Here is a 22,006-nt window from a genome sequence, read left to right as displayed (position 1 = left end):
ATATACTAGAAAGTGGAAAGCCACGTCTGGGAGTAGTTGTAGCCAGGCTTTAAACATAAAGAGGTCTTTCAAAGGGTTGTAAAAATACTTCTCTCAAGTTATTTATATCCTTTTTGTTAGCTATACATTCTCATTTGTTTACTTCATAGTGACAGTTTTTCCTGTAGCCTCTCAAGCAATCTCAAAGGAAGGCACAGTTTATATTCAGCTAGTTCAGCTGGCGAGTTCACTCTCACCCAGGTGCCATATGAGAAAAAGCATAGTCCAGGTTTGTGGAAATGAATTTTTCTTCATTCATTCACTGTTCAAAGTTTGAGAGAAAAGATCTTGGAAGAACCTATAAGTATGGATTATCTTTCTTTGTAAATGTGTATTTTCATCTTGGGCAAAAATATTAATGGGCTGAAACTTTGCATATGTCCTTGCCAAAAAATAAAAAATAATAACCACCCCAATGTACTGGAATCATTCTGCCTTGTTTTTACTTTAGGTTGTTTTTTTTTTTTTAAATCTAGTTTTCTGCCTATTGAAGGAGAAAGAGGGGAAAAAAAAGAAATAACTTAAAAAAACCTGATATTTATTAGGCAGATAGGGTTACCTATTCCTCTCCCTAGGAAAACTCTGCAGGAGAGAAAGAAGTACACAGGAAAAGCCTAGCCCTAGACTATATCCTTGTGAATTCTGAGGCATCCATGCAGCAATGCAGACTCTGTATCAAGCTCTATGAGCACCTCCCTTCCCTGAGAATCAGTGAGGTCAGCTTTCTGTGTTCTTTCCCACCCACACATGCCCTAAAAGGGTAAACGGAGCAGGGTGGATTTAATGCTGGTTTCTGCTTAGAAATCTGCTGGTAGAGGGGAAGCCCAACAGAGTGGCTGCTCCCCAGAAATGTGCTATGTCAACTCCTAACAGCAGAGCTCCTGTTCCTACCTCATCTGCAGGCAGGTTTGTTTCCTTTCACCCATATGAGAAGATGGGAGCATCTGGTCCAGTAGTGGCAGAATTTAGCTTATCATTACAAACTTCTCTGAAGAAGAACAACGCACAATGATTACATAAAAGTAGTAGCTTACCTTTAGTGACTGTGCTACTTTTCCAGGTTCTGTTTTTGCAGTTTGTGTGCTCTAAAATATATAAAAAATTATATTCAGAACAAAAGATCAAAAAAGCAGCTTAGTTCTTTTTATGTTTTAAAACATATTTAAGCTTACTTGTTCTTATGTTTTAAAACATATTGCATATTTTATACATACACGAACACTCAAATGTATCTGCATTATAAATAAATAATGCCTTCACCCTCCAATTTACAACACATGGGCACAGGACCCTGTTCATGCATTGTAAGTTACTGGAGCAGGGCCAAAACACAGCAGATAAACACACACAATTTATATACTCATTTCACTTGGGCCATGAAATAAGAGAACTGAGTAAAGGTAACCAATAATTCCAGTTTTCCAAACTGAAAAGTTGTTTCAGCAACATTCAGAATAATATTACTATGATTCATCACAACTCAAAGTACAAAAAGTATAATCAATATCTTGTATATACAAGGTTATGAATTCCCACAACAAATAAAATAGTGCAGTTACTGCCAAAAAAGTTACTGAATATCGCAGCTTCTAAATCAGGGCTGGGCAAATTACGGCCCAGGGGCCACATCCAGCCCATCAGACCTTTTAATCTGGCCCTTGAGCTCCCGCTAGGGAGCAGGGTTGGGGACTTGCCCCGCTCCGCATGTGCTGTGGCTCGCATGTCCCCCCCCCCACCCGGCTCCTACGCACAGGGGTAGCCAGGGGACTCTGCATGCTGCCCCCGCCCCAAGTGCCAGCTCTGCATCTCCCATTGGCCAGGAACTGCAGCTGGGAACCGCAGTCAATGGGAGCTGCAGGGGAGGCGACTGTGGACGGGGCAGTGCGCAGAGCCACCTGACCGTGCCTCTGCATAGGAGCTGGAAAGGGGGACATGCCACTGTTTCCAGAAGCTGCTTGAGATAAGCACCGCCTGGAGCCTGCACCCCTGACCTCCTCCCATACCCCATCCTCCTGCTCCAGCCCTGATCCCCCTCCTGCCCTCCAAACCCCTTGATCCCAGCCTGAAGCACCCTCCCGCACCCCAGAGCCCTTCCTCCCACACCCCAGAGCCCTTCCTCCCACACCCCAACTCCCTGCCCTATCCCAGAGCCCCCTCCCGCACCCATAACTCCTCATTCCTGGCCCCGCCCCAGAGCTGCACCTCTCACCGCCTCCCACACTCCAACCCCCAATTTTGTGAACATTCATGGCCCACCATACAATTTCTATATGCAGATGTGGCCCTCAGGCCAAAAAGTTTGCCCACCCCTGTTCTAAGTCATAGCTGCTTACTTTATTGAGACCATGTCAGTATAGTTATATTGGTATACTATCCTGGCAAAGCACTCCCAGTGCGGACACAGCTATATTAGCATAGCTGTGCTTTTGCTGGCATAGCTTATTCTTCTCCCCGAGCAAAATAAGATTATGTCTACACTTAAACCACTAAAACGTAGAAACTTACTACAGTGACGGGAGAGGCTCTCCCATCGCTATAGTAAATCCAGCTCCCCAAGAGGCAGTAGCTAGGTCAACGGATAAATTCTTCCATTAATCTACTATCATCTCCACAGGGACTTAGGTTATCATACTACGTTGCGGAGTGGTGTGTATTTTTCACACCCCTGAGCAACGAAGCTGGGTCGATCTAATTTTCTTGCATAGACCAGTCTGAGCTATATCAGTAAAAGTGCAGCTTTGCCAGTATAACAGCATTTACCCTTGGGGCTTCTGCCAGCACAACTATAACCGTCACATACCACACCCCTGAGCAATACAGCTATGTGGCAAATCACTGCAGTGTAGACATGGCCTGACTTTATTATTATTAATTTTAGGTTTTTTACTGTACTCCTTCAAAGTTAACATAGCTATTGGAGAGTCAGCTGGAGTTTTCAGTGGATCATGTATCATCAACAATATTTTTTCTAAGTTTTTTCTAAGCTGCATAATCATTGAGTGAAAGCCGGGCTCCAGTAACCATACGGAAAGTTGAACTTCAAGCCATCAGTTAGAAAACACATTTTTACTTCGACGGTAAGCACATTTAGAGTCAGAAACAAACTAATAAGGACCCACATTTTTATAGTCACCTACAATAGAATCACCTTTAAAATAAAACAATGGATATAACCACTTGACTATTATTTAAGCATGCAACTGGTCTACTGTAATTTTGCAAGCTTTTTTCTTTCACTTGAGAGGCATTATAAAGTACTATTTAGATGTATTTGGTGTTTACATGGATTAGTTGACCCCACTGTGAAATTTTATTAAACCCATGCACACATCCACAATAAATGCACACACAACCTCAGAATTTCACAGGTACATGTGCACATGCATGCATGGGTGCAAGCGACACAAAGATTTTGAAACCGCAGATTAAGGTATATAGCACCACATTGTAATGTATGCAGTAAATAATCATACAAACCACAGAAACAGGAAATACTTTGGAGGTAGGAGTGAAATTTCCTGTACTCCACACTGAAAATAAATCACTGCACCTCACAGACCATATATTTTAAACATATTGATACTTTCCAGACTTTCCATGTACTTTAAAACTGATCAAGAAGTTTTGTTTCTCAGATACATTCACAGTCTGCATGCATGCATGCATGCGCATGCATTTACACACTACCGTATAACCTCACTATAACGAACCCCTTGGGGATCCAAGCCATTTGCTTGTTATAGCCTGGAGTTCAAGAGCCCTGCCGCTGGGGCGAGGCTGACACCTTGAACCCTGAAGCTGCCGTGGCTGGAGGAGCTATCAGCCCCTGTCATGGCCCTGGGGCCGGAGGTGGGATCCAGGGACCAGGTTCATTATAGCCAAAGGTTCACTATTATGAAGGGCATTAAAGAGAGAGTACACTTGTATACCTACCATATGTATGTATGCATGCATACAAATACATGTACATATTCTGATTTTTATATATACATACATACATATATACATATACATACATACATACATACATATACATACATACATGTGTATATATACACATACACACACACACTTAACACCATCAGTCAAGTAAATCAGTTATCAAAGCCAGTATCCTAATCTTCCAGGTCTTCTGGTCCAAGAAGATTATGTGTGTTTGTGCAGAGATGAAGCTAGAAATTTTATTCTAACAGTATTACACTATCAATCAAACAGATTTTTGCCATGAGCTGCCTTTAGCTGATGGTTGCAGCAATAAGGAAATGCAACGGACATGAAGGTGTGAGGAACTAGAATTTGTTTTTGATGACTGATCGCCAAGGTGTGTTGGGCCCATAAGGAAGATTGCAATATTAATAAGCATGATACATGAAAGACTCATGGTGGAAGTAATTAAGTGATGAAAACATGCTGCTGCTGTGACTGCAGACAGAGACATAGTCAATTGTGCATCACCTGAACTTTGTGTCTCTTCCTGCTGTGAGACTGCTGTCCACTGGTCTGGCTATGGCTTGAAGTAGCCTGGTATTAAAGTACAAATTCAGGTTTTTTAAAAATGCATTTCCTAAGAAATGTAGAGAGACTTACAGGAAAAATGAGATAAAATATTTTACTACCATTTATGTTTGTACATGAAAACCGCTGTACTGAAACTGCTAGAGATATCTGTTACTGAGAGTTAAATTCAAACCTCTGTGCTGCTCACTTTACCAATATTGTTGTTAGTAACTATATGTGACAATTTTCTTATAGAGCAAGTAGTCCTTTCTCGGAATTTGATTGTACATTTACTGGATTGTTTATGTTTTAAATTCTAGGGGGGGGAGGGTTAATATATTTTTTTAAATTAACATTAAACAGAATTGTTCACAGTAAAAATGGCATCAGATGTGTAATAGTTTGATTTAGAAAATAAAATCTATAGCCAGATGTGTTTTAGTTTGCAAATGCAACTTGAGCTCTTCCGGCCTGTTTAGACCTTGTAAGCAAATAATAAAGAAACATATCAGGATCCTGCTTTCAGAGTTCATCAGAGAGGTGGACAGGCAAAGTGAAGGAACAGTCAGATGTACACAATCTGGGAGGAAGAGGGAGAGGAATCATAATTGGAGACTAGCTTTGTTTGTCATTCAACACAGAAGTTACATTCCAAAACAGCTACACTTGAAGATGCAAAAAGGCATTTCAGGATCTGGAGGACAGCGCTGCTTATCTGTTTGTGTTTATCTAACAGTTTATACACCTTGATGATGTCCCCTCTTCAGGCTTATTTTATTGGCAGCTAGGTTCCTACTGATCAAAGGTATAATGATTCATGTTGGGTCCCCAAATATGAATTCCAAGTAGGACCCCTAGAATAAAACTGTCCCCCTTCCTAAGCTCTGCCCATCCCTGTGGCAGCACATGCACCATCCACCTTGTTCACCTCATCCCTCCACAATACCCACCCTGCTCTTTCTCCTCTCTCCATTTCAATGAACCAACCAGCCACCTTCGCACAAGGCGTTGAGGTTCACCTGTCATGGTAACCCCATGAAGCACAAATCCTTATCCCTGCCACAGCTGCAATGGCTTCCATTTGCACAGGACAAAGCTGATTATACTTTTTTGGGAAGGGGGACTGACATTCAGTCTTGAAGGCAAAGAGGGAGTAGGAATGGGTCTTTACTGGCTGGGGGCAAGGGAAGAGGTAGAACGGAATAGAAATGGGAAACAGTTCTCTGAGGAGCAGAGGCAAGGGCACAGGGACCGAATGAGAAGCAGGTCACTGGGAATGGGGTCCGCACAAGAAGGAAGCTCCCAAGAAGAGGAAATGACATTCAAGGTGCCCTACTCCCTAGCAACTCTGTTTCCTTCAAAGGAAGTCCCTCTGGGTGCCCCAATTCCCCTTCAAGGAGGAAATGTGAATTATACATGAGCTATTAAAGGGCAAGGTAAGGTAGCTCCACTTCTCCCTTCGTAAAGACAGGTCAGTAAATTCCTGCAGGACTCTATGCTCTAGAGTCCCCAAATGTTGCAGGGCAGGGAATTACGCCCTGCTACTGTAGTTTTTCCCCTGCAGGCATGCTTATTTTGAGTCTATTAATAGAGAGGTGACTACTTTTTCTATTAATAGATGGCCAGCCAGTTGCCATCATGTAGATAATACCACACGGAAAGAGCATGTTAGGAGTGAGTTTGCTCTTTGATGCAGGTTCATAATTAAGCTATCATCATCAGGAAACATCTTAAATTAGTGACTGACAAACAACGAATCTCTGAATTTATGAGTCGTGATGATCATGCAGGATTAGACAAAGGTTTAATAATTGTCTGGTTTATTGTTAGGAGTATAGTAGCTAGGTCTTGTGGACTGTGTGTGGAGATTAAGATTTATAAACTAGATATTTTGGTATCCATTGTAGCTACGACTATTAAAAGAGCTGAGTGAAAAACATCCTTGAGGAATTACAGCATAGCACTATTTGAATTGGCAGAGGTGGTACAAAGAAAAAGAAGGAGAAAGTTGCTTTTTACCAAGAAATATTCTGACATTCAAGTAGTTGGTAATTTTAAAGGTGCTACAGCTTTGAAAATTTTAACCTTTGCTGTTTTTTGTAGAAGTTTGGCAAATGAGCTTCACTTGCTAAATCAGACTTCAGACTAAATTAGAATGTTGAAGTGGGTTCTCCTGTAATGTTAATCACAGACTCATAGAATCATAGAATATCAGTGTTGGAAGGGACCTCAGGAGGTCATCTAGTCCAACCCCCTGCTCAAACAGGACCAATTCCCAACTAAATCATCCCAGCCAGGGCTTTGTCAAGCCTGACCTTAAAAACCTCTAAGGAAGGAGATTCCACCACCTCCCTTGGTAACGCATTCCAGTGCTTCACCATCCTCCTAGTGAAGAAGTTTTTCCTAATATCCAATCTAAACCTCCCCCACTGCAACTTGAGACCATTACTCCTTGTTCTGTCATCAGGTACCACTGAGAACAGTCTAGATCCATCCTCTTTGGAATCCCCTTTCAGGTAATTGAAAGCAGCTATCAAATCCCCCCCTCATTCTTTTCTTCTGCAGACTAACCAATCCCAGTTCCCTCAGCCTCTCCTCATAAGTCATGTGCTCCAGCCCCCTAATCATTTTTGTTGCCCTCCGCTGGACTCTTTCCAATTTTTCCACATCCTTCTTGTAGTGTGGGGCCCAAAACTGGACACAGGCAAAACATAAACAGGCTGACAGTGGACTTCAACCTCAAAGTGACATGATCGAACTTAGACCTACCAGTCTGGCATTAACGTCACATATGTATAACATTAGAAAAATCCGTATCTTGTACCACACTACATTGTTCCCTACTTGATCTGGTTTAGAAAGCAGACAAGATATTGAAATGTGCAAAAACCCTATTCTGGAGGGCAGGATTTTTGTCAGTTTCAATATTTTGATCCTGAGCAAGAATGTACAGCTAGGCAGAGAGGAGGGAAAACATCATTATTATATTTTTAATATTACAACAGTGACCAAAAAGCCCGAATCAGGATTAAGGCCCCTTTCTACAAAGACATAGATGAAACAGCCTCTTGCCCTGAGGAGCTTGCAACCTTATTGAAGACACAAGCACAACAAATGTAAAAGACAATAGGAAGGAAGATAGTAGAGAGGAATGCGGGTATCCTTAATGAGAACATGTGATTTCACATTGACTAACTAAGGCCCAAATTCTTCATTGGGACTATTCACATAAATAAAGTTAAACCTGTAATTAAGAGTTTGCAGGATCAGGGCCTATGTGCATAACTCAGAGGTTCTGAAGTATTAATTAATTTAATCCACAGTCCTCATAGTGTTTTGCATAAGAGGACAAGTCTCTTTATCCCTATTTTGCAGATGTGGAAACTCAGGTACAGATAAGTGAGTTCGTCAAGGTCATATAATGAGTCAGTGACAGTGTGAAGTAAAATCCAGGTCTTCAGACTCATAAATCGTGAAGATTCATTCCTTAGGACTTCATACCTTTGTTTCAGTGGGCTTCATATCCGATGCTTTCGTTGCAACAGTAGAAGGGGGCTGTGTCTGGGGGGGGGGGAAAAAATCAAAACATTACTTCAAAACAATTTCACCTTTACATAAAATGTTAAGATGATTATTAATACATTTGTTTGTATCATGCAAGTATATAGGCTTGTGAAAATTCAGGTTGAGGATTGGAGATTAGGCCTATCACTTTTATTCTGATTCTCTGCCGAACTAGAAAACATACTCCTACTCTGCTTCTCTGTCAGTAGGGAGGGTTCCCAAGGTATAATGTAGAAACAGCCTCTTCTCTTAAGTATGCTAAAAGCAGATTTCTAACGGAATATTGGAATATATAAGAATCCTGCTCTCCAATGCTGAAACATCTATGGATATTTAAATGTATATATGAAGAATTCTTTCATATTTTACTGTGCTTGCTCAAAGACATTTATCCTCTTGGATTTATTAGGTTGCCAAAAATAACATTTAATATACACTCTTAGCTTCATAGATTTTTAAGGCCAGAAGGGATCACTATGATTTTCTAGCCTAACCTCCGATGTAACACATGCCACAGAATTTCATGAACTGGTTCCTAAATCAAGCCCATATCTTGTAGTTGAGCTACAGCAAATTTTGCATATTTTTTTTCAGAAAGACATTCAGTCTTGATTCAAAGACTTCAAGTCATATAGAAGGCATCAATCCCTTCGTAAGTTGTTCCAATGGTCAAATCAACCTCATTATTTAAAAACTATGTCTTATTTTTAGCTTGAATTTATCTACCTTCAGTTTCCAGAAATGGAATTAGTATTCCAGTAATTGTCTCAAAAATGTTACATATGGAGGTAATACCACCTCTCTATTCCTATTAAATATTCCTCTGTTTATACAAACAAGAATTACATTAGCTATCTTAGCCACAGCATTGTCCTAGGAGCTCATGTTCAGTCCGTTATCCACCAAGACTCTAAACTTTATCATGAACTGCTTTCCAGAATACAGTCCCCAACCTGGGGAATGTTATCTAAACTTTTTTTTTCCTAAATGTAGGACCTTGCACTTCACAATATAGTTCACATGAACACAGTGGCAATGTCACTTTCCTCATTTACCTCTTTTCTCCTAGAAGACTTTCAAAAAAGGAAGAAAAAATTTAAGATTACTCCATGGTGAATGCATCGCATTAAGCACTTCCAAAATCTTATGGAATTTTCCATCACAGAAAAAGATAGGACAAAATTAAAGGAAGTTTAAAGGGACATACACAATTCAAAAAATTGCTTAAAAAAAAAATCAATCTAAGTCTGTCCCTCCTGCCAATTTGGGAGTGTCACTGGGTGATTGACCTCTTTAAGCCACACCCAAGCTGTAATTAATTCCCTGCTTCCCAGCCTGAGGGGGCAGGACTAAGGAGGGTCAGGTGATAGTTTAATGGACACCTGGGCCTTATATAAAATGTCTAAGAGATATCAGTCTGGGAGTGGAACCACAGGCAGGAGGCCAGGTACTCCAGGTGAACTAGCCTGGGAGCTCAGTGCTCTATACTAGAGCAGGGAAGGATACATGGAACAGAACCCCAGCAGCGGCAGAGAATGGTACTCCAGGGGAACCGGCCTGGGAGGCCAAGTACTCTATCCCAGAGCTAGAAAGACTAATCAAATATAGCCCAAAGGGTGGCCTGAAGAGAAGTCCCTGAAAGGCTGAAGAACCTTCCTTTTTTGTTGGGATTTTTATTTTGACTTTTGCTATCCTGAAAGGAATTATGTTTGTTTGTGGGTCAGCTGGAGGGCTAAGTCACATCTCCAGCACAGACCAGTGTATGAAGAGATGAGGAGACGGGGAAGGAAACTTAAGGCAGCTGGTAGTGCCACACTCCACCAGCAGAGTGCACTATGTGGCAGCCATGCCCTATCACACTGTGGATTTAGTCACATTTTTATCTCCCTGGTCTGCTGTATAAAATACCCACACTGAAGAGGGAAAAAAGTGTACAAGATAAACAGTGAAATTGTTTATAACACAAAGTGTCATCACAATGCACAAAGTAAACAAACTGAATAAGTATAGGATTCTTAGATATTACGTGTAAAATTTGTGGGTAAATATATTTTCAGCTGAAATAAAACAAATGAATAGTGTCACTTTAATTAAGGCAATAATGGAGCTATGCTGCATAATTAACTCTGACAAGCAGGCTTGTACTCCACTTCTTTTCTTATATCCTGGACATATTTGTCCCAGGTTTACTTTCTCCAAATGTACTTGGGATACAACATACAATTGACCTAACTATAGAAGTGTTCTGCATACTGTATGTAAACAAGTCCATTTTTCTCTCCAGAGTGGATGCAATACAAAAATGGAAAAGTAAAGGCATATTCTGAAAACAAAATGCATTATAATCCATAAAGATGTCTACATGAAGAGTTGAAACAAATATTCCTTTTGACAACCTTTTCCCAGGTAACAAACTCCAGGGGATGAGGTCCCTATATCTTGTTCTACAACACAATACCCTTAGGCAGAAGCAGATTACACATATAAAGTCACCTGAGTTCTTGCTACATGACTAACAAGTATCTGTGCCACCCCTTCTCATAACAGTCACCCTCACTGTGATGTAGTAAAGACGCACATTAACACAGATGAGCACACCACCCCCAAACACGTAATGCTACATACACATCACCACACTTTTTCTGAGTCACCTTTTTCTCACTTACAATACACTGACAGAGTAGTTGAAATGCATGAAATAAGCATTCACATCTTCTTCTCTTTTAAGCACTATATGTGCACACAACATTGTAATTTGTGCTAATAACGGACAATGTATTCATCAAGAGCTTTTACCAAAGGCAGTCTGTTTAATGTGACTATGCCAAACAACAGCTACTGTCTTCATCTCTTGTCAAAACACCTCACAAAACAGTTTCACTTAGTGTTGTGAATGTCTGTTTATTTAATGACGACAGATGAAGGGGTTAATTCTTCAAGGAGAAAAGTCTGAGAAAGGATTGGCTTTGGTCTTGATGGGTCAACCATTAGGTGGATCCACTAGCTATTCCCCCCTGAAAAGGCCTGAGCGTGGGTGGTGTGGAAACCAGACCACAACCTCAGTGGCCTGAAGCACAGGTTGTCCCTCTGCTGCAGTTGACTTGCTCTACAGGATAGCATGGAGGGGGTAGGACAGTGCTATCAGGGTCTTCCTGCTCCTTCTGGGCCATAATGTACCCTGGGATGCACTGAAGGCCTGTCCCACCTGTGGTCCCCAGAGATCAAGGGCTTCAACTGCCTCAGGCACTTCCCTTGAATGGGTATTACAAGGCAGTGGAGGGAGACTTTTTGTCCTCCCAATCCTTGTATCACACAAGGACCTGGCACAATCTGGTCCCCTTATCTGTGAGCAAAAAATGCGTGTTAAATAAATATGTAGAAGTGTCATGCTTGTTTGATATCTGCTAGACCACCTACATGACGTTGGCTGTTTAACGTGAGACAATTTTGGATGGTTTCATTTTACTGTTCTTGATGGTGGTGTGTATGTCCATGTGTACTAGCCAACAACATGCTGCTATTAAAAAAAAAACCTGTATTCTCCATTTAACACAATCTAAACGAACAGAACAGATCAAGTTTTGTCCTCTGATGCAACACAGGAATGTATGTCAGGCTTGGAGATAAATATTAAAATATTACCTAGTAACTAGCACAATAGCTGACTGATTCATGGCTTAAATAGAACTTGGAGAGGCTTTAACATGTTTGGAGGCACACCCTGTTATAGTATGAGAATAATGAGCTCTTGTTGGCCTATATCAAACAGGACACATTTAAAAAGATTACATAGTCTAACATATATGGTCAACACAAAACTGAGACTGTATTTGCTTCAGAAGACTATTGTTATTTCAGTATTATCACAACTAAAAGATAAGTGTTCAGAAGCAGGCAAAACAAAGTGTGGTCCAAGTGCTTATTATAGAGTGTAATTCTGCCTTCACTTACATCCAGGCAATCCCACTGATTTTAAGGATTTCAGTTATGGTTGTGTATCTGATGGCAAAATTTGGGCTGGTAGTACTTCTGGTAAAGTTGTTGCTGCTTCTTCCTACCTGGGGCTCTGTCATAGGCTCACTGCATGGCCTCAGGCATGTTATTTAATCTCTTGTCTGACTGTCTGTAAAACAGGGACAACAATACCCACTTCCAAGGCTATTGTAAAGGTTAATTGGTTGATCAGTTAATATTTGAATTATATTTTGAAGGTACAAAATGCTATAATCTAAATTTTTCATTCCACCTGAATGGATGAAGGAGATGAAAACCTGGGCGATCACCCCAGCCACCTCCATCTCGCCTTCCCTGCACTCGTGGAAACCTTTCAGTGGGTGAGAAGGGCCCAAGAATTGGACCCAGAGACAGCTGCCCCACACAGCATTATCCCCTTCATAAACCTATGGGGATTCCCCAAAAAAGTTAACGCTTACTTAACACTATGCTCTTTTATACACACACAATTCCCACTGACTTCAGTTATGTTGATGGGAAGTTGCACATATGTAACCAAGACATAAATTTGGCCCCACATTTTTTCAAAAGCTGTAAAAAAGTGGCACACTGGCAATGTAGATATGCAGGAGTTGAAATCTGAATGAAGTGCGGTTAACTTGGAGCACTCTCTCATCTCACCTCTCTTAATTCCTAATCAGCCACAAAGCAGATGCAGCCATATGGATTACAAATATAACAAATGTTGATCTTATAGTCTCTGAAACAATTCAGGATTCATCCAATCTCACACTGTGACTGCAGTTCTTGTGCATTAACAGCTAACATGTTATTCCAATACACTTTAAAAACAAGAATAGGAAAATTATGCCTCTCTTAAAACAAATGAGTTAACGAGTGAATATATACAAGTTGAGAGAACACTAGGGAAGTGATCTTGCCTCTATGTACACAGCATTGGTAAGACCACTACCAGAATACAGTGTCCAGCTCTGGTATACACACTTCAAGAATGATATGGAAACACAAGAGAGTTAAAAACAGAACCACAATAATAATCTAGGGGCTGGAAAATAAGTTTTATGATGTGAGGTTTTTAGGAGCTCAACTTATTCAGTTAAAATGTTGAGAAGTTGGAGAGGTGTTTTGACCACTGTGTATAGAAAGATATCTGAATGTGTGTTTTGGCAGGGATGGCTGGGGAGAGAGGAAGGATGGGATGGTGTCCAGCCTGGCTGGCAAAGGTATAACAAGATCCAATGGCTAAAAGTTGAATTTAGATAAATTCAACATTGGAATAAGATGCAATTTCCTAGCAGTGAGGATAATTAAATATTGGGACAGCTTAAGTGGGGAGGTGGTGGACTAAACATTGCTTGGAGTCTTTAAAAATGAGATTAGAACTCTTTCTAAAATATATGCTTTAATCCATCTTCAGGGAGAAATTCTATGGCTTGTGTGTGCTGGGAGTTGGGCTGGGTAGTTGTGGTGGTCCCTTCTGGCTTTGGAATCCGTGAATCTGAATCTTCCATCATTCCCTTCCTTCATGAGCCATGGGGAGACCAGGATAGACTGCACTGCCCTCAACACACTTCTAAAACCTGAAGGTCTGCATTAAAACAGTGACTCTAATCTTATTTCATGCTTCAGGCCTTCAGCCAATCACCCGCAGGAGTCAGGAAGGATTTTCCCCCCTGCAGTGAACAGTGGGCTGGATGTATTCTGTGTGGGTGAGTGGCTGTTTTCTTATTCACCTTTCTCTGAAGCACCAGACATTGGTCACAGCTGAAGACAGGCCACTGGACAGGGTGGACCAGTGTTCTGAGTTGGTTCAGAGAATCCTCTGTCTAGATACATGGCTGGTGTGTCTTGCTTGGGGCTTGTTTACACCGGCACTTTACAGCGCTGCAACTTTCTCGCTCAGGGGTATGAAAAAACACCCTCCTGAGTGCAGCAAGTTTCAGCGCTGTAAAGCACCAGTGTAGACAGTGCACCAGCACTGGGAGCCGTGCTCCCAACACTGGGAGCTATGCCCCCTGTGGAGGTGGTTTTTTTAGACCGTTGGGAGAGAGCTCTGCCGCAACTACACAAGCCATGTTAAAGCACTGCCGCAGCAGCACTTTAACATTGCCAGTGTAGACTAGCCCTTACATGCCCAGGGTCCTGCTCACCAAACTAGGGATCTGGAAGGAATTTTCCTCCAGGTCAGACTGACAGGGAACCTGTGGGGGAGGGTTTTTTTTTGTTGTGTTGTGTTTTTTTTTAAATCTCTCTCTGAAGCATTGGGTGTGGTTTATAGGCTGGAATCATGTGAACATATTTTCCATCCCTGTGGCACACAGTTTAGACTCCTAAGGACTGAAATACTTTAGTCTAACTAAAATAATTTGGCTTAAGATAGGGGTATCTGGGTGAAATGTAATAGCCGGTGATATACAAGAGGTCATACTAGATGATCTAATAGTCCCTTCGGGCCTTAAACTGTATGAAACTAGGTTTTCTGAAATACATGCCCATCTATTTCACAATGAAACTACTGGACTACGGGGAAGTCTGTACATGGTTTAATACTCAAAACAAAAAGTGATAGCATATAAGATCCAGACATTTCAGACTAAGTACCTGAAGATTATGTAAATGAAAAAAAAAAAAGTACCTAGAATATACTTCTGGCTTAAAGATTGCTTACCTTTGTGTTTTTTTAAAGTGAGGTACTACATAGAAATAATCAACATGATATTTTTTTCTAACACTTCCATTTGAATTAAAGTTACATTCAGGCATGTATCACTAAAAGAACCATTCAACCCCAAAAAAAAAAAAAAAACAACCAAGCAAACCTGCAAGAGCATAAGGCCAGCACCTATTATCTCTGTTTGACTTTACAACCTTGTATGTTATAAACAAATCTTTTTATTTGTCAGGCTGATTACTGGGGAGATAATCCTAGAAAAATGTAAAAATCACTGGAGGCAAAAGTTAGTCTCTATTACTAACTTCTGGTTTTCTGCAGAAACCTTTAGTGGACTTCTGCTAAAATCATACCATGAAACTAATTCTGGCCCCAATTTAGCAAAGCACTTAAGTATGTGCTTACGTCCCATTAAAATCAATGGGACTTAAGCATGTGTTTAAAGTTAAGCAAGTACTTAAATTGCTTTGTGGAACAGGCAAAGTTTGCTGAATCATGACCTTACTGGGAAAATTCCTTAATAGACATTAGATTTTGAACCTTCATATAATAATGTATCCTAGACATATTTCCAGTGTTTATAATTCAACATTCATTATTAGCTCAACTAATAAACAGAGGACCTCCTTGCTAGAAAATCATCCATGTACCCATATAATTATTTACACAGAATTCCATAAGCCTTCCACAACTTTAAAGAGTTCACAAGAAAAATATTTTAAAAATAAACTGGTCCCCCCGCAGGCAATAAGAAAATCAGAAACTTGTTTGGGTTTTTTTGAGACCAGCGCTCACAGTCAAGACCATGAAGAATGAACTAAATATGGTAGTTATAGTTCAATCTGCAGTGGGCTGTGGTTTATTAAAGTAAACAACTCCAATATGTAATTTAACTAAGCCCAGAACTGAAGCTGCATTGAGACTATTGTATTCTCTTGTAACAAGAGAGGGTGAAAAATCCCAAGGAGCAGTATGCACCAAGAACAGTTAGTGGAGCCCAACATGAGGATAAAACTGAACTGACAAAAATGTCTAATCAGCAAATTCCATTCTTAGTTGTGAGCACTAGGAGAGCTGTACTACACTACTTGTATTATATGCATGATATATGGGAGTCTCAGAAATGCTCCCAGTTCCACGCGCAGGGCCAGGTAGGCAGGCAGAGCTTCAGAGTCTCAATGCGTGGATGAGACGATGGGGGGGGGGGGTTAGATTCATTAGGAACTGGGGAAACTTTTGGGATAGGGAGAGCCTGTACAGGAGAGATGGGCTCCATCTAAACCAAAGTGGAACCAGACTGCTGGCACCTAACATTAAAAAGATTGCAGAGCAGTTTTTAAATTAGGAGATGGGGGAAAGCCAACTGCTGCAGAGGAGCATGTGGATCGGACAGAGACTTCTCTTAGACGAGAGTCTATTGATAGAGAATCTCCAGGGTATAGTCAGGAGCAGAGGATGGAAGAAGATAATCTAGGGGCCAGATCAGACGAGAAACATTCACATAAAAAAGAATCGGACACATCAGAAAAGGGCAGACAAATAAACAGTGACAAGTTTTTAAAGTGCTTGTACACAAATGCTAGAAGTCTAAATAATAAGATGGGTGAACTAAAGTGCCTTGTGATAGAAGATATTGATATAATAGGCATCACAGAAACCTGGTGGACTAAGGACAATCAATGGGACACAATCATTCCGGGGTACAAAATATATCGGAAGGATAGAACAGGTTGGGCGGGGTGAGGTGGGGGGAGTGGCACCATATGTGAAAGAAAACGTAGAATCAAATGAAGTAAAAATCTTAAGTGAATCCACATGTTCCATAGCATCTCTATGGATAGTAATTTCATGCTCTAATAAGAATATAACATTAGGGATCTATTATCAACCACCTGACCAGGACAGTGATAGTGACAATGAAATGCTAAGTGAAATTAGAGAGGCTATCAAAATTAAGAACTCAATAATAGTGGGGGGATTTCAATTATCCCCATATTGACTGGGAACATGTCACCTCAGGATGAAATTCAGAGACAAAATTTCTCGATACTTTAAATGACTGCTTTTTGGAGCAGCTGGTACGGGAACCCACAAGGGGAGAGGCAACTCTCGATTTAGTCCTGAGTGGAGCGCAGGAGCTGGTCCAAGAGGTAACTATAACCCACTTGGAAATAGTGACCATAATATAACAACATTTAACATCCCGGTGGTGGGAAGAACACCTCAACAGCCCAACACTGTGGCATTTAATTTCAGAAAGGGGAACTATGCAAAAATGAGGGAGTTAGTTAAACAGAAATTAAAAGGTACAGTGACTAAAGTGAAATCCCTGCACGCTGTATGGACGCTTTTCAAAGACACCATAATAGAGCCCCACCTTAAATGTATGCCCTAAATTAAAAAACACAGTAAATGAACTAAAAAAGAGCCACTGTGGCTTAACAACCATGTAAAAGAAGCAGTGAGAGATAAAAAAGGCATCTTTTTAAAAGTGGAAGGCAAATCCTAGTGAGGTAAATAGAAAGGAACATAAACACTGCCTAATTAAGTGTAAAAATGTAATAAGAAAAGCCAAAGAGGAGTTTGAAGAATGGCTAGCCAAAAACTCCAAAGGTAATAACAAAATGTTTTTTAAGTACATCAGAAGCAAGAAGCCTGCTAAACAACCAGTAGGGCTCCTGGATGATCGAGGTACAAAAGGAGCACTTAAAGACAATAAAGTAATTGCGGAGAAACTAAATGGATTCTTTGCTTCAGTCTTCACGGCTGAGGATGTTAGGGAGATTCCCAAACCTGAGCCGGCTTTTGTAGGTGACAAATTGGAGGAATTGTCACAGACTGAGGTGTCACTAGAGGAGATTTTGGAATTAATTAATAAACTTAACAGTAACAAGTCACCGGGACCAGATGGCATTCACCCAAGAGTTCTGAAAGAACTCAAATGTGAAATTTTTTGTGGAACTATTAACTATGGTTTGTAACCTGTCCTTTAAATCGGCTTCTGTACCCAATGACTGGAAGATAGCTAATGTAACGCCAATATTTAAAAAGGGCTCTAGAGGTGATCCAGGCAATTACAGACCGATAAGTCTAACGTCAGTACCGGGGAAATGAGTTGAAACAATAGTAAAGAATAAAATTGTCAGGCACCTAGAAGAACATAAATTGTTGGGCAAAAGTCAACATGGTTTCTGTAAAGGAAAATCGTGTCTTACTAATCTATTAGAGTTCTTTGAAGGGGTCAACAAACATGTGGACAAGGGGGATCCAGTGGACACAGTGTATTTAGATTTCCAGAAAGCCTATGACAAGGTCCCTCACCAAAGGCTCTTACGTAATTTAAGTTGTCATGGGATAAGAGGGAAGGTCCTTTCATGGATTGAGAACTGGTTAAAAGACAAGGAACAAAGGGTAGGAATAAATGGTAAATTCTCCGAATGGAGAGGGGTAACAAGTGGTGTCCCCCAAGGGTCAGTCCTAGGACCAATCCTATTCAACTTATTCATAAATAATCTGGAGAAAGGGGTAAAAAGTGAGGTGGCAAAGTTTTCAGATGATACTATGCTGCTCAAGATAGTTAAGACCAAAGCAGACTGTGAAGAACTTCAAAAAGATCACACAAAACTAAGTGATTGGGCAACAAAATGGCAAATGAAATTGAATGTGGATAAATGTAAAGTAAAGCACATTGGAAAAAATAACCCCAACTACAGCTAGAGCGAATGGCCCAGGATAGAGGACTCTGGAGATCTGTGGTTGGCGGCCCATACCCCGATTGGGGTGACGGGCATGAGTGAGTGAGTGATACGTTCAATATGATGGGAGCTAATTTAGCGACAACGAATCAGGAAAAAGATCTTGGAGTCATCATGGATAGTTCTCTGAAGACGTCCATGCAGTGTGCAGCGGCAGTCAAAAAAGTGAACAGGATGTTAGGAATCATTAAAAAGGGGATAGAAAATAAGACGGAGAGTATCTTATCGCCCTTATATAAATCTATGGTACGCCCACATCTCAAATACTGCGTACAAATGTGGTCTCCTCATCTCAAAAAAGATATACTGGCATTAGAAAAGGTTCAGAGAAGGGCAACTAAAATGATTAGGGGTTTGGAACAGGTCCCATATGAGGAGAAATTGAAGAGGCTAGGACTTTTCCACTTGGAAAAGAGGAGACTAAGGGGGGATATGATAGAGGTATATAAAATCATGAGTGATGTAGAGAAAGTTATTTACTTGTTCCCATAATACAAGAACTAGGGGCCACCAAATGAAATTAATGGGCAGCAGGTTTAAAACAAATAAAAGGAAGTTCTTCACACAATGCACAGTCAACTTGTGGAACTCCTTGCCTGAGGAGGTTGTGAAGGCTAGGACTAGAACAGCATTTAAAAGAGAACTGGATAAATTCATGGAGGTTAAGTCCGTTAATGGATATTAGACAAGATGGGTAAGGAAGGGTGTCCCTAGTCTCGATTTGTCAGATGGTGGTGATGGATGGCAGGAGAGAGATCACTTGATCATTGCCTGTTGGTCATTGATCACTCCCTCTGGGGCACCTGGCATTGGCCACTGTCGGTAGACAGGATAGTGGGCTAGATGGACTTTTGGTCTTACCCAGTACGGCCATTCTTATGTTCTTATATACACTACATGTATTATATGCATGATATTATAAACAGATGCAAATACAGTGTTGTGCACATAGTAGGTTCATGCTCTTACTCTGGTCTCAGCATCAAAAATTCAAATATTGAGAGTTATCTGTAGTGAATCATGCCAAGCAGATAAATACCACTATGGTTACTAGTCCTGCATGATCAAGAATCTGTGCAGGACTGAGCTTGAAGAGGAATCTGGGGGCACTGCCATGACAAGGCCAAGATTAAAAACTTCCCCTTCCTGCAATTTTCACATAACAAAGAATGAGTTTTGCAATAGGTATCCTTTCAATACGGTAATGTTCACTAAGTGAGATCTGGCATATTCTTTTTCTTATTCTAGCCTTTTTATTGCTGAATAAAAACAGAGAAGTTATATATATATTTACATACATATATATATACACACACACACACACACACACACACACACACACACAGACAAAGAACTTCCATTGAGTCTAGATCTCATGTAATTCAATGAGTTTTTGGCCAACATAGTAAATTAAGTCTGATTTTGTGGGTGCACAGATTTTGCTCTGAGTCTGAGAACAAACTTTAAGGCCCATTCTGCTAAGATTTACACTTGTGCTCATCTTTACACACTATGAGTAACCCCACTGAAGTTAATGGAACTACGGTGCATAGAGTTAAGCGCACACAGTAATCTTTCCAACACTGGAGTCTAAGGTTGTACTTGTTAATAAATGTTACTATTTCCTGTCAATGCAAATCTGGATTATTCTTTTAGAAAAGTGGTTAAACAAGAATTTAAAATGATCTGAGTTACAGTACTTCACATGTAAATACTGCTAAATAAACAAATAATAATTTAGACATCTAGTAAGGTCAGATCTATAAGAACAGCTGAGTTATGAAAGCTTTTACTCTGAAATGAGAACATTAAACTATTTGGTCTCTTTTCCACAATGGGAACTCTGAATTGCAGAGTCTTTTGCATCAGGAACTGAGTTTGAACAAATATGAACCTTAAAACAGATAATGTCTGTAAAGAATTAGCTTTTTTTTAGGATATTACATCTTTACCAATAGTTTTAACTTCTTTTTGTATGTTGTTCTTATTTTTTAGCACGTAAAAGTACTTTGGACACGTCGTATATTTATGCAGTAAGTTATAATAACCAATATATTCCTTCTTTTATAAAAGCTTTTCTGAGACACATATTGCTTTTTCCCTGAAAGACATTATTTTATTTAAAAAACACCTTAGAAATAAGAGATGGAAAAACCTACTTCGAAAAATACTCAATTCTAAGAAAAACTGAAATCAAAGTATATTTCATCAGGTATTTTAAATAAGTTTGTGTGTCTGTGTATATATATCAGCTCTGTCGGAAATCTCAAATGGATGCCAGTAGCAAAAGTAAAAACAGTATACATTTGCATAATACTTTCTAAGTGGATTTCAAAATACAAGGATGAATCTAGAATTACAGAGAAAGAGGAATGATCTTTGTTCAGTAACTGAGCAGACAGAGTGCAAAATGAGTAAGAGCTATATTACGGAATATCAGATCATGAAATACACTTCAGTAGAAGAGTCACAGGAAGCTAAAAATAAACTGGCTATACAAGAAGGTCCCAATTTTTCACTCATACGACATGGACCTATAAAAGCAACAGTCATTCAAGTCAGGCAGCTTTAGGGGGATGACAAAAGAGACAGAGAAATACTAACTGACATCCACCTACATTCCAAGATATTAAAAATTATAAAGGAAGTAAACAAGGCAAGTAAACAGTTCTACGTGAACAAGAGATTGATAAAGATATTTAAGGGTGTAAAATAGATATGTCGTTATCTGTTGATAGAGTGTATTAGGAATTTCTTGAGTAACTTGAATACCTTACTTAGTTAAATCATTTCAAATCAAATAATGCTATGTTAAGGCTGCTTTATTTGAATTTATTGCACTTAAATGACTTTCTAATCTTTTTGCTAAACAATCACAGGACGTACAAGGTACATAAATATGAAGAGCCTTACTGATCTCTATTAGTGTGATCTTCCTTAGAGCAACCACATTTCCACAGCTAGGGTTGCCAGGCGTCCGGTTTTCGACCGGAGCCCAGTTGAAGAGGGACCCTGGAGGCTCTGGTCAGCACCACTGACCAGCCCACTAAAAGTCCAGTTGGCCGTGCAGCAGGGCTAAGGCAGGCTCCCTGCCTGCCCTGGCTCTGCGCAGCTCCCAGAAGCGGCCAGCATGTCCTGCGGCCCCTAGGCGCAGGGGCTATCAGGGAAGCTCTGTGTGCTGCTCCCACCGCAAGCGCTGGCTCTGCAGCTCCTATTGGCCAGAAACCGCGGCCAATGAGAGCTGCAGGGGTGGTGCCTGTGGATGCAGGCAACGAGCACCACATAGAGCCACCTGGCCACCCTTGCACCTAGGAGCCGGACATGCCGGTCACTTCCGAGAGCTGCACGGAGTTAGGGCGGGCAGGGAAGCTGCCTTAGCCCCACTGCACCACCGACTGGGAGCCACCTGAGGAAAACACCACTCAGCTGGAGCCCGCACCCCGAACCCCCTCTCGCACTCTAACTCCCTCCCTGAGCCCACACCCCAACCCCACACCCCAACCCC

At 40.7% G+C, this 22,006-nt stretch overlaps 1 protein-coding gene across 5 annotated transcripts in view; it reads right to left on the bottom strand.

Annotated features, from left to right (window-relative positions):
* Nucleotides 1–22,006, bottom strand: part of CAST (calpastatin) — a 105,756-nt gene that overhangs the window by 45,136 nt on the left and 38,614 nt on the right. For 3 of the 5 annotated variants that reach the window (XM_045020841.1, XM_045020842.1, XM_045020844.1), the window contains 3 exons: nucleotides 8,038–8,097; nucleotides 4,495–4,560; nucleotides 1,074–1,124 (listed from right to left, as the gene is read on the bottom strand). In XM_045020841.1, the coding sequence (XP_044876776.1) occupies nucleotides 1,074–1,124; nucleotides 4,495–4,560; nucleotides 8,038–8,097 (177 nt within the window). The remainder of the gene's footprint in view (nucleotides 1–1,073; nucleotides 1,125–4,494; nucleotides 4,561–8,037; nucleotides 8,098–22,006) is intronic. The other 2 variants (XM_045020843.1, XM_045020845.1) reach the window with 1 other exon arrangement.

Source organism: Mauremys mutica, chromosome 6, assembly GCF_020497125.1.
Source record: "Mauremys mutica isolate MM-2020 ecotype Southern chromosome 6, ASM2049712v1, whole genome shotgun sequence".
Classification (NCBI taxonomy): domain Eukaryota; kingdom Metazoa; phylum Chordata; order Testudines; family Geoemydidae; genus Mauremys; species Mauremys mutica.
Note: the sequence above shows the minus strand (reverse complement) of the source record. Positions and strands in the feature narration are given on the sequence as shown.